Below are 19,993 nucleotides of genomic sequence, written 5' to 3'. Positions count from 1 at the left end.
GTATGATATCGATATTTGTGATAAAAAAATGTGCTTCCAAAGTATGAAAAAGATTAATGCCAATAATTTGAGCTAATTATAAATTTAATTATTTTTTTAACCGCGTAACGGAAAAAAAACGAAAAAGAAAAATAAAAAGAGAACAAGGATAACAATAAATAATGGGTTTGGGCCGGGTCTCGGACATGGCACGGTCAAGTTTTTCTCTTCTTCTCCTTCATGATTTAGTAAAATTCCCACACTGTCCCTTTCTCGAACTAAACCCAGCAACCCCCCTTTTCTTCTTCACATCCATCGCCTTAAACTTGCAGACTCTCTCTCTTTCGCTCTCTCTCTTACTTTCTCTCTCTCGTGTCGCTCAATCTCAGCTACAGCTTTGGTCTGATTCGACGATCGGACGGCAACCAATCCCCGACCCATGACTCTGATGACTCCTCCACCGCTTGATGTAATTACCAAAAAAGAAATCCCTTTCTAACTGAAGCGTTTTGCTATACTCTTATCTCATTCCAATTTCAATTGGGATCCCTCAAAACGATTCGTTTTGGATTCGTCGCTGTTTTCCTAGGGTTTCGATTAGCAGATCCGACTGCTCATATATATGGCTATGGAAATTTGATTTGCTTTTGGTTTGGTTTTTTGCAGCAGCAGCAACAGCAGGAGGACGATGAGATGCTGGTCCCACACACCGACTTTCCCCATGGTCCACAGCCAATGGAAGGTGAATATTTATTTATTTATTTATTTTTGGAGTTAAGTCTGAGAAGACAATGAAGGAATTTTTTAATCTTTGCTGAAGCTTAATTCGTTGACGACATAATTGTTGGGCACAGTTTAGTAGATCTTTTTTTTGCTTTTTTTAATTGATTTTTTGAGAAAATTAAAATGCTTGTATGATTTATTGTCCCTGCAATGGTCAGCATCAAAGTTTAGGTTTTTTAGGTTTTTTTTTGGCTGTTTGGTTACTGAGAAAAGTTATGAGAATGGAAGTTTTGGATTTAATGGAAGTTTTGGATTTGGTGATACTACTTAAGGTATTCTGCTTGGAAGAGTATGAATCTAGCTTGATTAAGCGGCTTCTTGGTGCATGGCTCACATCTAGGTTTCAATTCTTCTATCTCCAAAACAAGAAGAAGAGTAGGGTGGGAGGGGTTGGTGTCGGGTGCATATGGTCATTATGAGGATTGGGTCATTCCTAATAAGGCTATAATTGTGTTGATATTTGTTTATTTTGATATCTTTTTCTTTCATGCTCTTTTGTTTATAATTGAAGGAAAATATAGTAGAGTTTTGATTTCTTGTTAACTGTTTTTAGTAGCTCAAGCAGAAACGGCAAATCCTGTGGATGCTCAGCCAGTGGAGGATCCACCATCAGCGAGGTTCACATGGACAATTGAGAACTTTTCAAGGCTTAATACCAAGAAGCTTTATTCTGATGTTTTCTTTGTTGGAGGCTACAAATGGTACTTGGTTCTCCTCTCATTTGTTACTTATTATCCAGGTGTAAAACATATTTGATTTTATCAGTTTTTTGGATGTTCATTGTAATCTGCATTCAATTGCAAATGTGCAGGAGGATACTCATCTTCCCGAAAGGAAACAATGTAGATCATTTGTCTATGTATCTAGATGTTGCAGATTCGCCAACCTTGCCTTATGGGTGGAGTAGATATGCCCAATTCAGCTTGTCTGTTGTCAATCAAATTCATAGTAAATTCTCGGTTAGAAAAGGTATTCTCTATGCTACTTATGTTCCTATGATCAAATAATTTGGTGTTTTGTAGTGTAGCAAAATTGGACAGCAACCCACCTTGTACTTTTACAAGCTGAATTGCATGTGTCTATGCTTAAAGTTTCATGGATTATTTAATGACTTTGGTCCACACTGGGGAGGAATAAGGAATTGATTGATTTTGTTTTCCTCTTTTGTACGGACAATTCACATCTTAGTGGAGAATTTTCTTTAAAGTGTTTTGCAGCAAGCCCAAATTTTGTTAATAAGAATTTTTATGCAGAATGCATAATTTATTTATTTAATTTTTTATTAACTGTTTAATTATGTCATTACTCTCTTGTAGTTTGGGGTGTTCTGCTATTAATTTTATTTGGTATACGGCTTTTCAAATGTTTTTCGGCACATAATGAGTGTCATGACTGATATCATATAGTGCACACTTGTTGGTTGTATCTGAATTGCTTAGACGGTGGCTCCCTTCATCCATGAGTTTTTAAATGCTGGGTTGGTGAACAGAAATGGGATTGATAGGATAATGTTACGTGGTTAAGGAGTGCTTGTGTTGTGTTTATGTTTGTTTTAGTTGCCGTCATGTCATTTCGCTAGAAAAGAATGTTTCTCTTTGTAGGTTAGAGGTCTCTATGTGTACGTAGTTATATTTATAAATATATTATCAAATATTCCTTATTTCCTATTTATCATGGTTCGTTGTTTGGAACTCCAATAAAGATTTATCGGTTTGTAGATAAATTGTGTGGTAGGTTGTAGAGAAGGCTTTTTGGGCCTCTAAGTTTCTGGGCAAGTCTGTGGTAACTATACTGAAACCAAAAGATGGACATGGGGTTACGAATTAAAAAGGGAGCTATCTTTGCTAGGAAAATGGTGTCAAAATTCTCTTCGGAAAGCTATTCTTTATGGTGTAGGGGTGTTAATAACATTCATGGCCATCATTAGAATGTCCTGGATTCTATTATACTGACGGGAGGATTGTGTTCTGAAGTCTGGGTTTTTATATATCTTTTCCGGAGTTGTATCAATTCTAAAGTGAGGAACGGGGGTTCAGAATGATGAGTGGGTAGGAGAACATTTATTGTTCTTATTGTTCAAAGAATCTATTGACTATTATTGGCCAAATTTTGTTTTCTAATACTGTGTTTCTTGTGATGTACCATATTCCTCTTCCTCTAGAAGTTTATTTATTAATTTATTTTTTCTAAAATTAAACAACAGAGAAAATTTTGATTTGTTCCCTTTGATAGAGCTAATTGAAGAGGTTACTCTTATCCAGTTATCCCTAGATTTCCTGTTAAAGATTGTGGATTCTTGATTCCATAAGCATTTTTTTTCTTACCAAATCCTAGTACTGACTTTTTTGATAAATGGCACTTGATGGAGTTCCCAATAGTAAAAGAAAAGACATGAGAAGTAGTGGAAAAAATAACAATTGCCTGGAAAAAGAACAAATGCCTGACTGTTTGCAAGGAGGTGTGCTTAATGTGTAGGAAGGGTGGTGATCCATGGATCATCTTTTCCTACCCTGTGAAGTGGCAGTATAACTATGGCTTTGTTTGGTTAATGGATAGCTTTTACTAAATCATGCTCATCCCTTCTGATTTCTAACGTAAAGGGTTCTAGAGGAACTAAAAGAGGGAAACATTTCGTAGATATTGTGCAGTATTGGCTTTGTTTTAAACAATGTGGTTGGAAACAAAAGGTAAGCTACTGAAGACAAGGTTCAAGATGTCTTAATGCCTTATTTTTTCCTTTTCATTGGAGATAGTTCACAAAGATGGAGTATGAAAATTTCCTGCACGATGAAGTATAGATAAAGTCACATGTAATATTTGCTTGATGAAATTGGCAAATACCACCAGTGTGGTAATGTGCCTTTCATTATGTATTCCACCATCTTATCTCTAGTTATAATTGTATTGTGGTTTGCAGAAACACAGCACCAGTTTAATGCACGTGAGAGTGATTGGGGCTTCACTTCTTTCATGCCCCTTGGAGAATTGTATGATCCTTGTAGAGGTTATCTTGTGAACGATACATGCATAGTTGAAGCTGATGTTGCTGTACGTAGGGTTATTGATTACTGGTCACATGACTCAAAGAAAGAAACTGGTTATGTTGGACTTAAGAACCAAGGAGCGACATGCTATATGAACTCACTCCTCCAAACCTTGTACCATATTCCTTACTTTAGAAAGGTGAGCATATTTACACTGGAACTTGTCTTGTTGGTATTCTTAGTTGAAACCTCATACCTTGAAATTTTATTTCAGGCTGTCTATCATATGCCAACGACTGAGAATGATAATCCATCAGGGAGTATCCCTCTGGCTTTGCAGAGTTTGTTTTACAAGCTTCAGTACAGTGATACCAGTGTGGCAACAAAAGAGTTGACAAAATCTTTTGGATGGGATACATACGATTCATTCATGCAGCATGATGTTCAAGAACTCAATAGGGTTCTTTGTGAAAAACTTGAAGACAAGATGAAGGTATAAAGGTCTTATGGTGTCAGTTTCATAATTCTGCACATTATTCTTGCAAATACGTTTTTGGGCATTGCAGTAATAATTTTTGCATTGTTGGTGCAGGGAACTGTTGTGGAGGGTACAATACAGCAGTTATTTGAAGGGCATCATATGAACTATATTGAATGCATCAATGTGGACTATAAATCAACTAGAAAAGAGTCATTTTATGGTAAATTATCAAACTTGAAGTATATACTTAATTATCACATGTGAATTTTGTGGGCCTAATGGTGCTATGTATATTTGAGTGCAGATCTTCAGCTTGATGTCAAGGGCTGTCGGGATGTTTATGCTTCTTTTGACAAGTATGTGGAAGTGGAACGCCTAGAAGGTGATAATAAATATCACGCTGAACAATATGGTTTACAGGTAAATTGATGCCTGGAATGACTCTTTTTTTCTTTTCTTTCTTTTTTTTTTTTTTTTTTTAATGTATTGTTGGAATTTAGGCAAATTGTCTCCATATTAAATCTGCCGCTTGCCTTTTTTCCCCCACTCCCTGTTGTGATATTTTTTCCCCCCATATTGTGATGGGTATATGTCCATTTATCTGTTTTAAAAAAAAATAAAAAAATATTGCAGATTGGTCTATAAAATTATCTGAACAAGTATATACTTGCTGTTATTGACATCTCAGGATGCTAGGAAAGGTGTTCTCTTCATTGATTTTCCACCTGTGCTTCAGCTTCAATTAAAGCGCTTTGAATATGATTTTGTACGGGATACTATGGTGAAGGTAAATAAGATAGATTGAGTTCTTTATACTTACACATCTGTTGCTTGTGTTTCATTTTGGCATTTGTTCAAGTTTTATAATATGTTTATCAAGCAAACACAAACACAAATTTTAACACATACAATATGGAGTATTTTAGGGAGTAACAATTTGAGTAATTTGGCGACTACTCTTTTTCTTTTTGTTTTGTTTTGGTTTTGGTATTTTTGTTGGAATAACATGGACATCTCTTAAGAGTTGTAGAGCATTTATTTTTAGAGGTTTAGATGATTAATGTGCTTGTGGGATCTTTGTAATTTGTTTCTTAGATTTATTGACTTCTCCATCCTGAACTTTTGTCATTAATCTCCAATTTGTTAGCAATTTCTTATGTCATTAATCATTTAATTCTGTTCTTGTATTTCTTGCCTTTAATGTCTATACTTTGAATCACCTGTTCCACTGATTTTCAACAGATAAATGACCGCTATGAGTTCCCTTTGCAACTTGATCTTGATAGGGAGAATGGGAAATATCTTTCACCTGATGCTGACAGAAGTGTCCGCAACCTGTACACGCTTCATAGGTATTTATGATCTTTATTAATGAATTTATACCCTATATTTGTTTGGTTATGTGCCAACTTCCTATAATAAGATAGGGTAAGCTGAATGCCCATGACCCGCCTACTCTTTTATATGTATATATGACATTCTCCTAAATGATATCTAAGATTTCTTTTGAAGGCCGTGTTGGATCTGCCTTATATTAAATGTAATGTATGGCATTATACTGAAGTTTCTTTTAAGAATACTGCTAAATCAACTAATAAAAGTGGGAAGGTATTATTCACTTAGAATAGTTCTTACTATATCTACTTCACAAAAATATTTTCTTGGATAAAAATTACCATCTGAAGCAAAGACCTAGAAAGGATATTGCCCAAACACTGAAATATTGATATTTTGAATTACAAGTTCTGGTTGATTTTTCTGTATAAGATTAGTTAGAGGATCATCAGACTATATGCTGTATCTATTTTGTCATTCTGAATTGTACAAAAAATTTGATTCGGAGTGGACAGGCATTGTGCATGGTCCTTTTGGTTGTATTTTGTTGTACCCGTTATATTATAGCATGATGGTTTATTCTTTTCAACTATATACACACATTTAGTATATATGGCAGCAAATGAGTTATGGTATTTTCACTTTCATAAAATCCAAACTTTTTTATGCCATTACATGAAATTATACATGTCTTATTTTAGTGATTGCTATTCATAGCATTTATTTTTTAGATGTAGATGTGTATTTGTGCAGGTCAGTAGGCTGGTAGATAGATTTTTATTTTCATTTATTTTTGTTTTATGTACCATGTGCAATGTTTGACTTGTCCTGCACAACTGGCTTCTTTACTAGAATACTCTGTTTGCAGCTCTTGATCTGGTTCGATATTTTTTGTTTTTCCATTGTTGTTGCTAGTCAAGTGGAAATTTTTTATATTGTTTTTATTTGCAGTGTCTTGGTGCACAGTGGTGGGGTACATGGTGGGCACTACTATGCTTATATCAGGCCAACTCTATCTGACCAGTGGTATGTGTAACGTGCTTTATTGTTCTTATTTTAACTGGTCCTTCAATATCTGATATTAATTATTATTATCAAACATCTGGGATATTTTTAATTGTTATTTGAATCCTGTATGAAGGATAAGTAATTCATGCTTCATGAGTTTTGGTTTTTGTGTGTAAAATTTTCTTTACTGATTTTTTGTTGATATTTCCAATCAGTTAGGCTTCCAAGCAAAATAATATTAAATTGTTTTGAGCTGATTCGCTTCAGAACAATCTTCTGAACTAATGTGAATTTTACCGCATTAATGATATTTGTTATAGTTTTCCATTGCTGCGACTCAGCTGTGGGTTTGGGTTGGGGGTTTGTGTCTAGGTTGACAGGATCTGTTTAGTTTTTAAATTTTTTCCCTCATTTTTGGAGTGTCCAACAGCCATATCCTCACCAGTGTCCAAGCGTTGGACATGGATGCCTTGGGATAAGTGAAGAGTCCCAAGTAATGTAGGTCTAGTTAAAGCAGCACTAGTTGTATTTTGATATCTAATATGCCTGAATCAGGCCCTTGGGATTGGACAATTGTGAATTTGTAATTCCATTTACATTTTTTCGAAAACCACTGAAATAATGCCTTGAAAGCATGTTGTTTTGTTCTTTTTCATTTTGGTTGTCTTCAATTCAATATTCTAGTAAGATGACTGAACAGCATGCCCAAAATCAGGCTCCAAAAACAAGATTTCACAGGAGAACATATGTTGACATGATATAGCTACAGGATATGCTTATGTCTTCAAAACTGATTTCATGAAATTCCTGTTTTCAACTCACTATTTTGGCTAAGCTCCTTGAAACGGCATAACCAAACTTGTGTTTTGGAAACAGGATTTTCATGAAATCATGTCTTGAAGATGTAAGCTGAGCTGCAGCTTTAAAGGTATGAAGACATGAACAAGGGAAAGAAACCAGAAAGAGAAATACTATGTCAACAATTTTAGAAACATAAAATCTAAAATAAACTCCATCTGTTTTACTCAATCAGAAATATGAAAGATGTCACCTTCTTTTTAACTTTAGATGCTGCAGAAATTAAAATAAATTAAAATATTAGTCTTTGTTCTTTGCAGCAAGTGCCCGTACTACAGTAAAAATACTAAATATAACCACAGAAGCACACTTCTTTTCTCAGAAGATTTCAGTAGAAATATCAATTTAGATCCAGATTGACCTATAGTGCATTGATGAGAAAAAGCATGTGGGAGATAATAATTTAGAAAACAAGTTCATATTTATGCTTAATGGATTGTATTAGATCCACTTATATCTCTCAAGACCTGCATTTATGACTTGACTTGGTCGATGTCAACACTCAAATGTGAAGGGATTCTTGTTGCAGTGGTGCATATATTATAGAAAACCACAAATTTGGAGAACTCGTTTGGAAGGGCATCATATTGTAGAAGATAGTTATTGAAACTGCATTTTTGCTAAAAATCCTTATCTGTATACTTGCAGTTTCTCATGCATTTGTACAGTGGTAGACTTCAAGGTCATTCGTGCATATGATGACAAGTGCTTAAGTAGCTTTTGGATCCTGTTATTTAAAATAACTCCCAGATTATCACATATGTTGTTGGATGTTATTGTTTTTTATTATTTATTTATTTTCTTCCTCCCTTGGGTTTTGACATTGTGATTTTGTTGTCTTAAGGTTTAAATTTGATGATGAACGAGTAACAAAAGAAGATATTAAGAGGGCATTAGAGGAGCAGTATGGTGGTGAGGAAGAGGTAAAAGTTTTCTGGTTGCTTTCTATAATTTCTACTATTTATATATTTGCCAATTTTATGTTGAACCAGTTTCCTTTCAACAGTTGCCACAGACAAATCCTGGATTCAACAATGCTCCATTCAAGTTTACAAAATATTCAAATGCATATATGCTTGTTTATATACGTGAAAGTGACAAGGAGAAAATAATTTGCAATGTTGATGAGAAGGACATTGCAGAACACCTTAGGGTAAGATGACTAATATATATTATGTGGACTTAATTTTCACTTTCTCTTGCAACAAAGCAATATTTTTGCATTTTGTATATTACCTTCCAGATAAGGTTGAAGAAAGAACAAGAAGAAAAGGAGCAAAAGAGAAAGGAAAAAGCTGAGGCACACCTTTACACTATCATTAAGGTTACAAATTTGAGATTTTTTTTTTTCCACCTTCCCCCTCCTCGTTTCCCTCTCATCATTGGTTAATCTTGTTTCTGGTGTACAAATTTTGACCTGTGGGACATGATTTAATTATGAATCCTTTCTGCAATAGGTTGCACGTAATGAGGACCTACTTGAACAGATAGGAAGGGATATATATTTTGATCTGGTGGATCATGACAAAGTTCGAAGTTTTCGTATCCAGAAACAGATGCCTTTTAACTTATTTAAGGTATGTTCCTTTTTAAACAAATTTTTTTCACATTTGATCGTGGCATACATCTGGAGCTGTTAAATTTTACTGCACCTTTGATTTTTGGCTTGCACACTTTAATTTTTATGGAAGTTGGCAATAAATTTGAGTTACCTTATGTATGATTTACATTGATAAATTATGGATGTAGTTAAATGAGCCCTATGGGGTTACTTTTAAACCAAACTCTTTTTCTGCCAGTTCTCTGATGGAACATTGTGTCTCAAGTTTTTGTTAAATGTAAAGTACATTAACAATGTTGAACTACTAAGAATCCCTATTGCTTCAACATCTAGAAGCAGAGCTCTGATTGATATAAAAGAAGCTTAAAACTTTTGCAGTTTCGCTTGAATCTGTTGCCCTTATGAACTATTTTCTGTTTCTTATTTTGCAACTTTTTAGTTTTTAATGTTACATTTCAATTGTAGGACTATCGATGTGTGTTTATGTGTGGAAGCCTCTGTAAAAATGCACCTGTGCTCCAAGATTTAATAACTTGTGTAAAATTAAAGAGGGATTGAACCTGAAATTATGTTCTAGAAGAGGATGAAGGGGGGAGAGATGAATAGAATCGTTCTAAACTTTCTTGTATATTTATAGCTTGAGGTTCTCTCAATCGATATGCTTCCTCATTTGATATTTGTTTAGTGAAATCTAACTCAAGTTCTCAATCTACGTTCAAGGGTAAGGTACTTAATGGATTGGTTATACTCTTTTATGCTCACAAAAAAGTTTACCAATATCTATGTCGAGGTCACTATACTCTTGGATTTTTCCCACTATTAAAATTAGGTATAATGTCAATCAAATGAGCATGACATGGCAGTATGGTAAAAAAAAAAAAAAAAAATCAATCAATTTCTCTTGAATGAAAGCTATAAGGGGTAAGTTTGGTCCAGTATTCCACATGAAGTAGTTCAGCTTCAACAATCCTACATCTGTTACCTACTCTTTTGTTATGATTTTTCCTACAAGGCAACATACTGACAATCTTAGGGTTGCGGTTAATACAAAAACCTTACGGGCGAGGTTTATATGTTCAAGTCTCTCTCTTCAAGCAACCCAAATCTAATGTTGATTTGTTACAAAATGAACCCCGCATATAATCAGATACACTTTCTAAAGTCTCTTTTCTCTCTGCCTTTTCTCTCTCCCTTTCCCTCTCATTCTCCTTTGCTCTCTCAGTCTCTTACTGTCCTGCTACATTTTGATTTTGTATTTGCTTTTTTTTTTTTTGGTTTTTTCCTTGTTTTTTGTTTTGTTTGTTTGTTTGTTATTATTTATTTATTTCTGGTGTGCTTGATTTTTCTTAAACTGATTATTAAGCATTTTCTTAGGAAGAGGTTGCCAAAGAGTTCGGCGTACCAGTGCAATTTCAACGTTTCTGGTTGTGGGCAAAGCGCCAGAACCATACATACCGTCCAAATCGGCCACTGACACCTTTGGAGGAAGCACAATCGGTAAGTACCTTTTGATTCATATGTCAAAGATTCCGAAGTTATGATACAGCTTTTGAGGCATTAGTTTCACAGTTTGAACTCACCTCTTGATTTACCCTTTTATCTTTGGCTGGATCCACACTGATACCTGATTAATGGCTTAATGTTTATTTAGTTTCTTGTAATTCTATTATTGGTTGGTAAAAATCTTATGCAACACTCAGTTGTTTTCTATGTTGGATTCAAATAAGTCCTGAGGTAAATTTGTATGCACAAGAATGGATTGATAATGACACATTGGATCTAATGAGATTGTGCTTGAAGAAGTATGACCTTGAGCCGTGGTAAAGGTGATGTGTGTGGAAATTGATGATCAGTAGATTCATTGACTGATTGAAGTCTGTACATATATATGTGTTTTGCCCCCTCAAAACAAAACAATAGTGGGTTCTTTCTACTTTACGTGCAATTCCTCTGGGTTTTTCTGCACAATAAATAGGTTATGTAATAGTAGATTCTTGGCAGTGTTATGTTCATATGATTTATATATGATTTATCTAAAGTTTCTAAGGAGAATATACTTCTGAGGTTGTCATGCATGTGATTCTCAATAAAGCGCTCATGTTGCAAAATTCTGATGCATTGTAGGTTGGACAGCTGAGAGAAGTTTCCAATAAGGCAAATAATGCAGAGCTAAAGCTGTTTTTGGAAGTAGAACTTGGCTTGGTAATGTTTTCTCAACTATTCAGTTAATTTCTATATTCTGAACCCTTAAGTTTGATTGGATTTTTGAGTTTCTTCATTATACTGTTGCCTATCTTTACAATCATTATAGGATTCACGGCCTGTTGCACCTCCTGACAAGACTAAAGAGGATATTCTTCTGTTCTTTAAACTCTATGATCCTTTGAAAGAGGAACTGCGGTATTCTCTCTTATTTATTAAATTGGAGTTGCATGTGTGCTTGGTCTTTCCTTTACATGTGTACTCATGTCTTTTTCCCTATAACTTCAGGTATGTAGGAAGGCTGTTTGTGAAGGGAAGTGGGAAGCCTGCGGAGATATTGACCAAGTTAAATGAAATGGCTGGCTTCAATTCTGATGATGAAATTGAACTTTTTGAGGTTATTCAGATTCCGTCATCTAGTTTACTATGTTTTAGCATTACGAAGTGCTTAGCCTACATTTACTTTTGATAATCAGGAAATAAAGTTTGAGCCTAATGTTATGTGCGAACACATAGACAAGAAGGTCACTTTCCGTGCTAGTCAGGTATATATTATTAATGATCTAAACTACATTTATTATTGGCTCCAGTTATTGTTAACTACTTTCTTGTTCTTCCATTTTTTCTTATGAGGGTAGAAGAAGGGGGTGGGGGTGGGGGTTAGTCATATTCTCATCTTCTTTTGCTTTCTCTTTTATATATTTTTTAATGTTGACTTACAACAATTTTTTCTGTCTCAAGCTTGAAGATGGGGACATCATTTGCTTTCAGAAAACTCAAGTTGGAAGTACTGAACAATGCCGCTATCCGGATGTTCCTTCATTCTTAGAATATGTTCGCAACCGTCAGGTATATGGTGCTCCCATTTCATTGGAAATGCATTTTGCAAACTTGTTTGTTGCTTAGTTTTTCTCCCTGGTATGGACTTTGCTTGGAATTTGAATTTCTGAAGAGTGAAGAATTATGAAACAAGCACTACATGGCTTGTGGATGATTATTCTAGCTGAATTCTACTTGATCTGTGGTTGAAAATTTTCATTTATGATAATGTTGTAAAGTGAGCCTTTTAATCTGGTAATTGTGCTGGTGTGAAAACTCAAAATGAGGGAGGAATAAGAAATTTTGGTTCATAGAAATGTCTGTCTTCTGCCATTTTCTTTTGGTTATTTGAACTCATATTGGGGCATCAATCTAGTTTATTTATTTATTTATTTATTTATTTTTAAGTTAAGAATATTCCTGCATTGGAGGATATGTGACACTTGCTTTAGAGGGGCGATTCTTATGTGTAGTTTTCAAGGGTACTTTGAATCTGCTGGGGAAAACATCCATTGATTACAATATATGGGGATGTCATTTTCAAAGCTTCATGCTTTATGTGCTGACTGACACTATTATTTAGTTGGTTCTGGTTTAATTTATTTATTTTTTAATAATTTTAGGTTGTTCGCTTCCGATCATTGGAGAAACCAAAGGAAGATGAGTTCTGTCTTGAGTTGTAAGTTTTTCTATGGCATCTGTTACTTGTTTTTCCTATTGGTGGACCAGTTTTACTTTTTTTTTTTTTTAAATTATATTTTTGTTGATATTCTCTCCCCATATTCTTTTAGGTCAAAGCTTCACACTTATGATGATGTTGTGGAAAGAGTTGCTCAGCATCTTGGGCTGGATGATCCTTCAAAAATCAGGCTCACTTCTCATAATTGTTATTCCCAGCAACCCAAACCACAACCTGTCAAGTACCGAGGTGTGGAACATTTGTCTGACATGCTGGTGCACTACAATCAGGTTTTGTTTTTTCTGTTCTTTGTTTTTGTTTTTTCGTTTATCATCAAGTGGTTTTGTGTGAACAGCTGTGTCCTAGTTTCTGAAAAAAATGCATTGTTTACTCTTTTAGACTTCGGATATTCTCTACTATGAAATATTGGACATTCCTCTCCCAGAACTGCAAGGCTTGAAAACTTTAAAAGTTGCTTTTCATCATGCTACCAAGGATGAAGTGAGTACAATAACAGTAAATTCTATAATTCTATTCTTTTTAAAGTTGGTGTAGTTTTTGGCATCTCAAACATAAGCATTTTATGTTTGCAGGTAGTGATTCATACAATTAGATTGCCTAAACAGAGCACTGTTGGGGATGTGATCAATGACCTCAAGACAAAGGTAGTTGCAGCTTTTATCTTCAGAAACTGGAGTTTATTTCTAATTATTAGGATATATCCAAAATTTGAGCTATTGCAAAATGGCCTTGACTCTTGAAATTGTCAGGAGAGCACTCTCTTTAATTTATTTAAATTTAGATTTAAATGGTATTCTCGTGGCAGTATGTGTTGCATAGATGAATTAAGATAATATTATCTTTTTCTTCTCAAACTTGGAACAGGTGGAGTTGTCTCATCCAAATGCAGAGATCAGATTGCTTGAAGTTTTCTATCACAAGATCTACAAGGTATTAGATACTACTTGAATAATTCATTGTTCTATGTATACATGTGGCAGAAGCAAGAACTATGCTATTCAGCTCACCTATATTATGATTGGTTTCTTGGGTGGCTCTAGGCTTGCCTAGTATCACTGTAACCTTTTTTTTTTCTTCCCCCAGTTTTTCCCTTTTAATTTTTCAATTCTTCAAATGTTTGTCTGCAGATTTTTCCTCCGACTGAAAAAATTGAGAATATAAATGATCAATACTGGACATTACGTGCAGAAGAGGTAAGTTTGCTTTTCTGCTATGCTGGTGAATAGTGAGTGACTCAGTTATTCTGTTATCAGTTTTCAATTGTATGGATGTGTTTTCCCATCTATTTAAATATATAAAAAATAAATATAAATGAATAAGAGGCTATTTTCAGAAGTTGCTGACCTGTTTGATTTTCAAATAAGGTTGTTAAATGCTTTAATTCATCATATTTGTACCTTCTGTATTATTTTCTTTTTTCTTCTGTTTTGGTTTATTTTTTATGTTTTATTCTTTTCCTTCGTTCAATCTCTTTAAATCATGGTTCTATTAAGTTTTACTTTTTGTTGCACAGATCCCTGAAGAGGAGAAAAACTTTGGTCCTCATGATCGTTTGATTCATGTTTATCATTTTATGAAGGACACAGCGCAGAATCAGGTGATAGGCATAAATGATAATCACGTTTTTCCTATCTATTTATGTAGCATTGGTTTAATTGTGGTGTTTATTGTTGTAAATGAATCTGATTTTCTTGGGATTTGTTAGCAGGTTCAAAATTTTGGTGAACCATTTTTCTTGGTAATTCGTGAGGATGAGACTTTAGCTGAAGTTAAAGTAAGAATACAGAAAAAACTACAAGTTCCTGACGAGGAGTTTACAAAGGTGACTTTCTATATACAGTTATTCCTATCAGATGAACAGAAGTTCTTGACTTTTTTTGTCATTTTGTTTTCATTTGGTAAAATATCAGAAGTTTTCTTCATTTATTGATGTAATGTTACTTTATTTTTTACTTTGCACTTTGTTGTTTTTGCACAGTGGAAGTTTGCATTTTTGTCACTTGGTCGTCCAGAATACCTTCAGGACAATGACATTGTAGCCAGTCGATTTCAGGTTTGTTATTCATTTTCTTCTTGTTCTTCCTCTCTCTCTCTCTCTCTCTATGACACATGCACAATCCTTTGTTGGTCCACATATCCTCTGGTGTCTCACCTTGAATTTGTTTTCTTCAAATCTCACTTTTAGAGAAGGGACGTCTATGGTGCTTGGGAACAGTATCTTGGATTGGAGCACACCGACAATGCACCTAAGAGGTCATATACAGCTAATCAGGTATGAAAGAATCAATATCCTTTGTAGCTTAATTGTGCTTAGCTGTCAAGATAAATTTGGATGAGAAACCAGTTGATATACTATTAGACTGATAGGTGCATCAAGCATGGTCTGGGTGGTATTCATTTTAATGCCTGATCAAGATTGCTTTGCGACTGCTGTTGATGGTTTTGAATAGCAAAATACAACATTGGCAATATCTATTCTACTTGCCTAAATAATAATATGATGCCTCATGGTATTAGATATCACCCTAGTTTTAGTTGTTTTAGCCATTGAAGTGTGATAATGTAATAAACAAATTTTCCTAGTTGCCTAGAACTTTGAGTGGTTAAAATCCTCTTAACATACTTAAATCTCTGAATTAGTTTGCATGTCAAGAGACCAAAAAATAGAAACTACACTAGCAAAATCTGGTATTAATTTGGTCCCATTCTCCTTGTCAGGTATTATTATTACCGATGTTAGGGTTATATATACCTTTGAAATTTATTTCATTACAGTTCTTAGAATATGCAAGTAAGATTATACAATTCTTGGGGGTGGTAAACTGTATGGAACTTAAAAAGGAAAACATCATGTTTTAGATACAATCTAATTAAATGTCATTTAGGCAAAAAAAATTGTCGATCAAGTACTTTTATGAAGTGGTCAGTTATAATTCAAGACAAGCATCCTTAATGTTTGTACTGCTACCTACCCCTTCCATCATAGCTTCATTAACGAATAGACTCCCCATTACTGCCACCACCATTCTGGTGCCTGGTTGCTGTCACTTCTATCTGCATCACTATGATCGCATTTCTCCTAATTTCTTTTGTCCCACAACCACTTCAGCCCTACCATTTACACCTTTTAGCGGTCATCTTTGTGTCTTTTTTTTGAGTCTAAAGTAAAAATATTAATGTTACAAACCATTCTAGTTGAACTATATTGTTGATAAAAGATGGTCGCATGTCATACTTGAGCCATTGCCAATGTCACTTTAGTCAATTGGCAAATGGTATGTGCTACATTAATTTTAAAATGGTATGGGAGTTAGATTTTATAAGGCAGCTTTTGCCTTAATTGGCTGCTTGGGTTTTATGTCCAGGACAAGGATGTTGACATTATCATAGTCATTAAGACTAGTAATAGAAAAATTACTGTGAGAAAATTATGTTTAGTGGGACTAAAAATGATGACATGCTTCTATTCTGCAGAATCGCCACACATTTGAGAAGCCAGTAAAAATCTACAATTAGAGTGAAAAGGAAAAATGAAATCAGATGACACCAGTTCATTTCACGGAGTCGATTCTATTTATGTGCGGTTTTGTGAAAAGAGTCCAAGAGGCAGAAAAAGGAAGCTTGCTGAGTTTGGCCATTGAAAGTACTGATCCTACTGGGTGTAATTACTTCGTCATAGAGGGGTGATGGATTCAAATATTAGTCTAAAATTGTGTATCCTTGATAGTTCAGACTTTTCTTTCCCCCCCAACCATCGTGCACCCATTATTGAGGTGACGTAGATTGCATCTCCCATTTAATTCCTTTGTAATTTAGTACATAAGATTTTGAATTAGGGATGTATAGAGGGTATAGGTATTTGTTTCAATGTTGCTTCCTTCTTTATCTGGTTTCTCCGTTCTTGTCTTTGTTATAAGAATTAGGGCATGGAGGGCTGTGTATAATGTTTTAACCGGGCCTTCCTGGTTGTTTGTAAGTTTTATTTTCATCTTCTCTGTGGGAGGGATGGTGTTTCACGATTTTGCCAAAAAGAAATCAGCCATATGATCTGCCGTTTCATTTGGCCTCAGTCCGCCCCAATGGGTTTTCTCTTATTAAATGACTAACTATCTTTGATTGTTAATGGTTTTTCTGTTGAAATTTCTCTCTTTCTGTGCCTGCATCGAGTGGTTGCACATGTTTTCTAGGGGATTTTGGTAACTGTTTTGCATCGCTAATCTACCTTCTGATAAACTGGATACTCGGCAACCTAAGAAGTTGCGGCTCGATATTTGGGACTGTTTGTTGAGATACCTAAAATTACTGCTGGAGGGTGTCCAAGAACCCTGAAAAGGAGTTTTTCCATTTGGAGGATTGGCAGCTTCATGCTAAATGCATAGCATAAGAGAATGACATGAAAACTCCCGTAGTCTGAAAAATTGGGTTATTGCTTTCTGATCCATTGAGTGGGACAAGAGAACAGAGATTGAGGAAGAAAAACTAAACATGAGAGAACATGAAGAGAAGACTGAAGACGAAGTTGGGTTACATATGCTTTTTGAGTGATGAATTCCATTATTACGATGCTTATATTGACATGCCTCAAAAGAGAGAGAGAACGATAAAATTAGTTTATATCCCTCTTGGGAAAAGAGATTAAATTAATACGAAATTATTTGAACAAGAAGCATAGGCAAAAATGATGAAAATGTTGGAAATATGTGAAGCATCCCATCTCAATTTTGGATTTTATGCAATGCTTGTGGGATTAAAATCGAAGAAGCAATAAATTTGCACGGCGCTCTGGCATTGAAACAACTTTTTATAAACAATATGCATTGAAATCCGCTAGTGGAAAAATTTTATAAGAAAAATATGGTAGCAAAATTATCTTCAAGACTATAAATGCACTAGTTCACCCTTCGATAATCTACATGAGAGAATATCCCAAAATCCCTTACGATCTAAGATAGCAGATACCATTAGAAAGCAGCATGCCTGTTTTATCTTTTCAGTGTCAAAACTGCATTTGGGATTCTATCACAAACAAATAGGTACCCTATGGCAGCTGTACATTTATGAGGAAATTGGCAAAACCAAAGCAAAACCAGTTTCTATGGATGCACACTTGATAGGAATTGTTTATCCTGTGCTCTTCAAACCTTGGATTTTGTTATATGTTAAACAGTAGCAGTGCTTTCGCAGTTTAATGTAATGATAAAAGGGTATTCTCAGAAGTTCAACACAGAGGAATAAATAAGCTGAATCTGTTTATACCTATTCCATGAACTATTGTTGCAATGCCAGACCAACTTGGTCCTCCCAAAGCTGTCTTATGGTGGTATTAACGTCACCCTCTACTAACTCCTTTATGCGCTTATGGCTGTCTGCCTTATCATCAATGATTATGTGATCTCTTTCTGGCAATTTAATTTCATTATTATTAGTGTAAAATTCTCCATCTTCCCACTTTTCATCGAGCAGTGTCAATTTGTCTAGTTGTGGAGAGCTTATGACTCCATGAGAGAAACTCCTCATCTCAGGGCAGTAACTGATGCCCACATATTTCAACTTTGGAAATCTCATCATAAAATTACCTGAGCAGAAGCTTGTGAGGCTAGATAGGCATTGAACATGCAATGCAACCAATTGTTTGAAAATGATTTTAACTCCTATTTCACTTCCGTCATTTGCGATTGTTTTCTTCATGCGTTTGCATTCTCTAATATCCATCCCTTTCGGTTGTGTCATTCTTTTTAGCTGTTGAGGAAGTCAGTAAATTTACCATTCTATTGCAGTTTGATACTCGCAGTACTATCAAATTTTGGAAAGGTATCCAGGACGGTGCTAGGTCATTTTACCACTTGAAGAACCTCCAAATTCTGGAAGTCTCTGTCTGCATGATAGCTCTCATCCCTTATGTGTATCAACTTGGGCAGTTTGGACAGTGTCAGTCCTCTCAAACTGGAAAATACATATGTAGGTTCTTCATGACCAAAGAGGCTTTCAGATTCACCATTTGATTAACTTGGGAAATGCGACCTGGTAAAACAATTATGTAGCATTAAAAGAATTGAATGAATTCTCTCAACTGGTCTGGGAAAGGGGGGGGTGGGGTTCTGGGGAACAAAATATGCTCAAAAATTCATGGCAAAGCTCATTTGTTCCTTACTAGAGAGATACTCTTTTGCAAGTCAATAACAAAACTCACATTATATAACAATCTGGTTAGCCTACTTTAAGATTGATGCTCTTGAAGTCTGAAAATGTAACTTCTTTTATGGTCATATAATGCATTGTAAATAAAGTATTTCTCCATCTAAAATGCACATTAAATTGAAAATAACGGGGAAAACTTATGAGACAGGTGATCGAGCCTGTATAGCAACCATGCCAAGTCCTACAAGCAAAAGTTCCTACTCCAACAGCTTACATAAAGCCTGGATGGGCTGGTCACTTTCCACGAATGGCCACCCCATTAGCCATGTCAAACAGTTAGTAATGCAATCATTAAAGACCAAAAACAATATTTAAAAGTGATCTCAATAAACCGTACCTTTTCATTAAAAAAGGACTTGCCAAATTTTGCAACCAGCTGCTCATCTTTCCTTTGGTTTTTGCAGTTTGTGTCAACTTGGGAGTAAAAGTGCACGGGGTTTGGTAGACAAAACAGCTTCAAGGTGCGCAATTGAGGAAATTGAATCTTTTGGAATGTTTCATTACTAATGTTTTGACATTCATCTTCTCTTTCACCAATGTTATAAAATCTCTTAATGTTGAGGAATCATCCTATCTATTCTGCTAAGCCAGTTGCGAACATCATCTTTAATATCTTCTTCTAAGTTTTTCTTAGCCTCATCAATGGAATGGTGAAGCTCATCTTTTGCATCCTACAAATGCTGAATTTTGGTTCTGAGATTTTCAATATTGCTTTGATAGTAAAAGAGGTAACCCAGTTGGCGGGCAATAGGTTCAACTGTGTACTCACTAATCTTTGCCTCTACGCTAATAATTATCTCCATGGTTTGCCCTTTCTTGCAATTTGAGAATAAAAGCAGAAAAATGGTAAATAATAGTAAATTGACATATAGTTCAATTAATTGAACACAATGAGATCCAAAGGGAATTCACAAAATCAAATGAAGCAAAGTAAAACAAAATTAAACACAAAAGGGGAAATTAAGTAAAAGCAAGTTTGTGTAGCTGGGGCTAGCTTTAGCTTGAAGAAACTGCAAGGAAACAAGAGATCCAAGTGCTAAAAATCTGTGCTTTGATATGGAAAAATTATGTAAGCAGAACAGAAG

General features: G+C 34.9%; 1 protein-coding gene across 7 annotated transcripts; it reads left to right on the top strand.

The window, feature by feature from the left end:
* The first annotated feature begins 284 nt into the window (after positions 1 to 284).
* LOC107413011 (ubiquitin C-terminal hydrolase 12) lies at positions 285 to 19,511 on the top strand. Of its 7 annotated transcripts, none has more exons than XM_025071495.3 (32): positions 285 to 448; positions 646 to 721; positions 1,316 to 1,463; positions 1,574 to 1,731; positions 3,680 to 3,945; positions 4,021 to 4,239; positions 4,339 to 4,447; positions 4,532 to 4,647; positions 4,916 to 5,014; positions 5,470 to 5,579; positions 6,514 to 6,588; positions 8,273 to 8,351; positions 8,435 to 8,581; positions 8,672 to 8,752; positions 8,886 to 9,005; positions 10,364 to 10,486; positions 11,114 to 11,191; positions 11,301 to 11,389; positions 11,480 to 11,588; positions 11,668 to 11,736; positions 11,933 to 12,040; positions 12,634 to 12,689; positions 12,802 to 12,979; positions 13,089 to 13,190; positions 13,283 to 13,354; positions 13,575 to 13,640; positions 13,838 to 13,903; positions 14,224 to 14,307; positions 14,416 to 14,532; positions 14,689 to 14,763; positions 14,896 to 14,982; positions 19,313 to 19,511. In XM_025071495.3, the coding sequence occupies exons 1-32, from the start codon at positions 419 to 421 to the stop codon at positions 19,331 to 19,333; spliced, it is 3,333 nt and encodes a 1,110-aa protein (XP_024927263.2). In that variant the 5' UTR covers positions 285 to 418; the 3' UTR covers positions 19,334 to 19,511. The 7 variants fall into 7 exon arrangements, with proteins under 7 accessions (XP_024927263.2, XP_024927267.1, XP_024927265.1 ...); XM_025071499.3 differs by lacking the exon at positions 19,313 to 19,511 and adding an exon at positions 16,185 to 16,769 and having other exon boundaries at positions 649 to 721; positions 1,328 to 1,463; XM_025071497.3 differs by lacking the exon at positions 19,313 to 19,511 and adding an exon at positions 16,185 to 16,769 and having other exon boundaries at positions 649 to 721; positions 1,319 to 1,463.
* The last annotated feature ends 482 nt before the right edge of the window (positions 19,512 to 19,993 follow it).

Source organism: Ziziphus jujuba, chromosome 8, assembly GCF_031755915.1.
Source record: "Ziziphus jujuba cultivar Dongzao chromosome 8, ASM3175591v1".
Taxonomy (NCBI): Eukaryota; Viridiplantae; Streptophyta; class Magnoliopsida; order Rosales; family Rhamnaceae; genus Ziziphus; species Ziziphus jujuba.
Note: the sequence above shows the minus strand (reverse complement) of the source record. Positions and strands in the feature narration are given on the sequence as shown.

Excerpts from the sequence above, each read along its gene's own strand:
- LOC107413011 (XM_016020855.4), top strand. The coding sequence starts at position 419 with ATGACTCTGATGACTCCTCCACCGCTTGAT. Across the intron at positions 14,308-14,415 it reads AGGACACAGCGCAGAATCAG|CAGGTTCAAAATTTTGGTGA; the intron begins GTGATAGGCATA and ends GGGATTTGTTAG. Across the intron at positions 14,764-14,895 it reads TTGTAGCCAGTCGATTTCAG|AGAAGGGACGTCTATGGTGC; the intron begins GTTTGTTATTCA and ends TCTCACTTTTAG.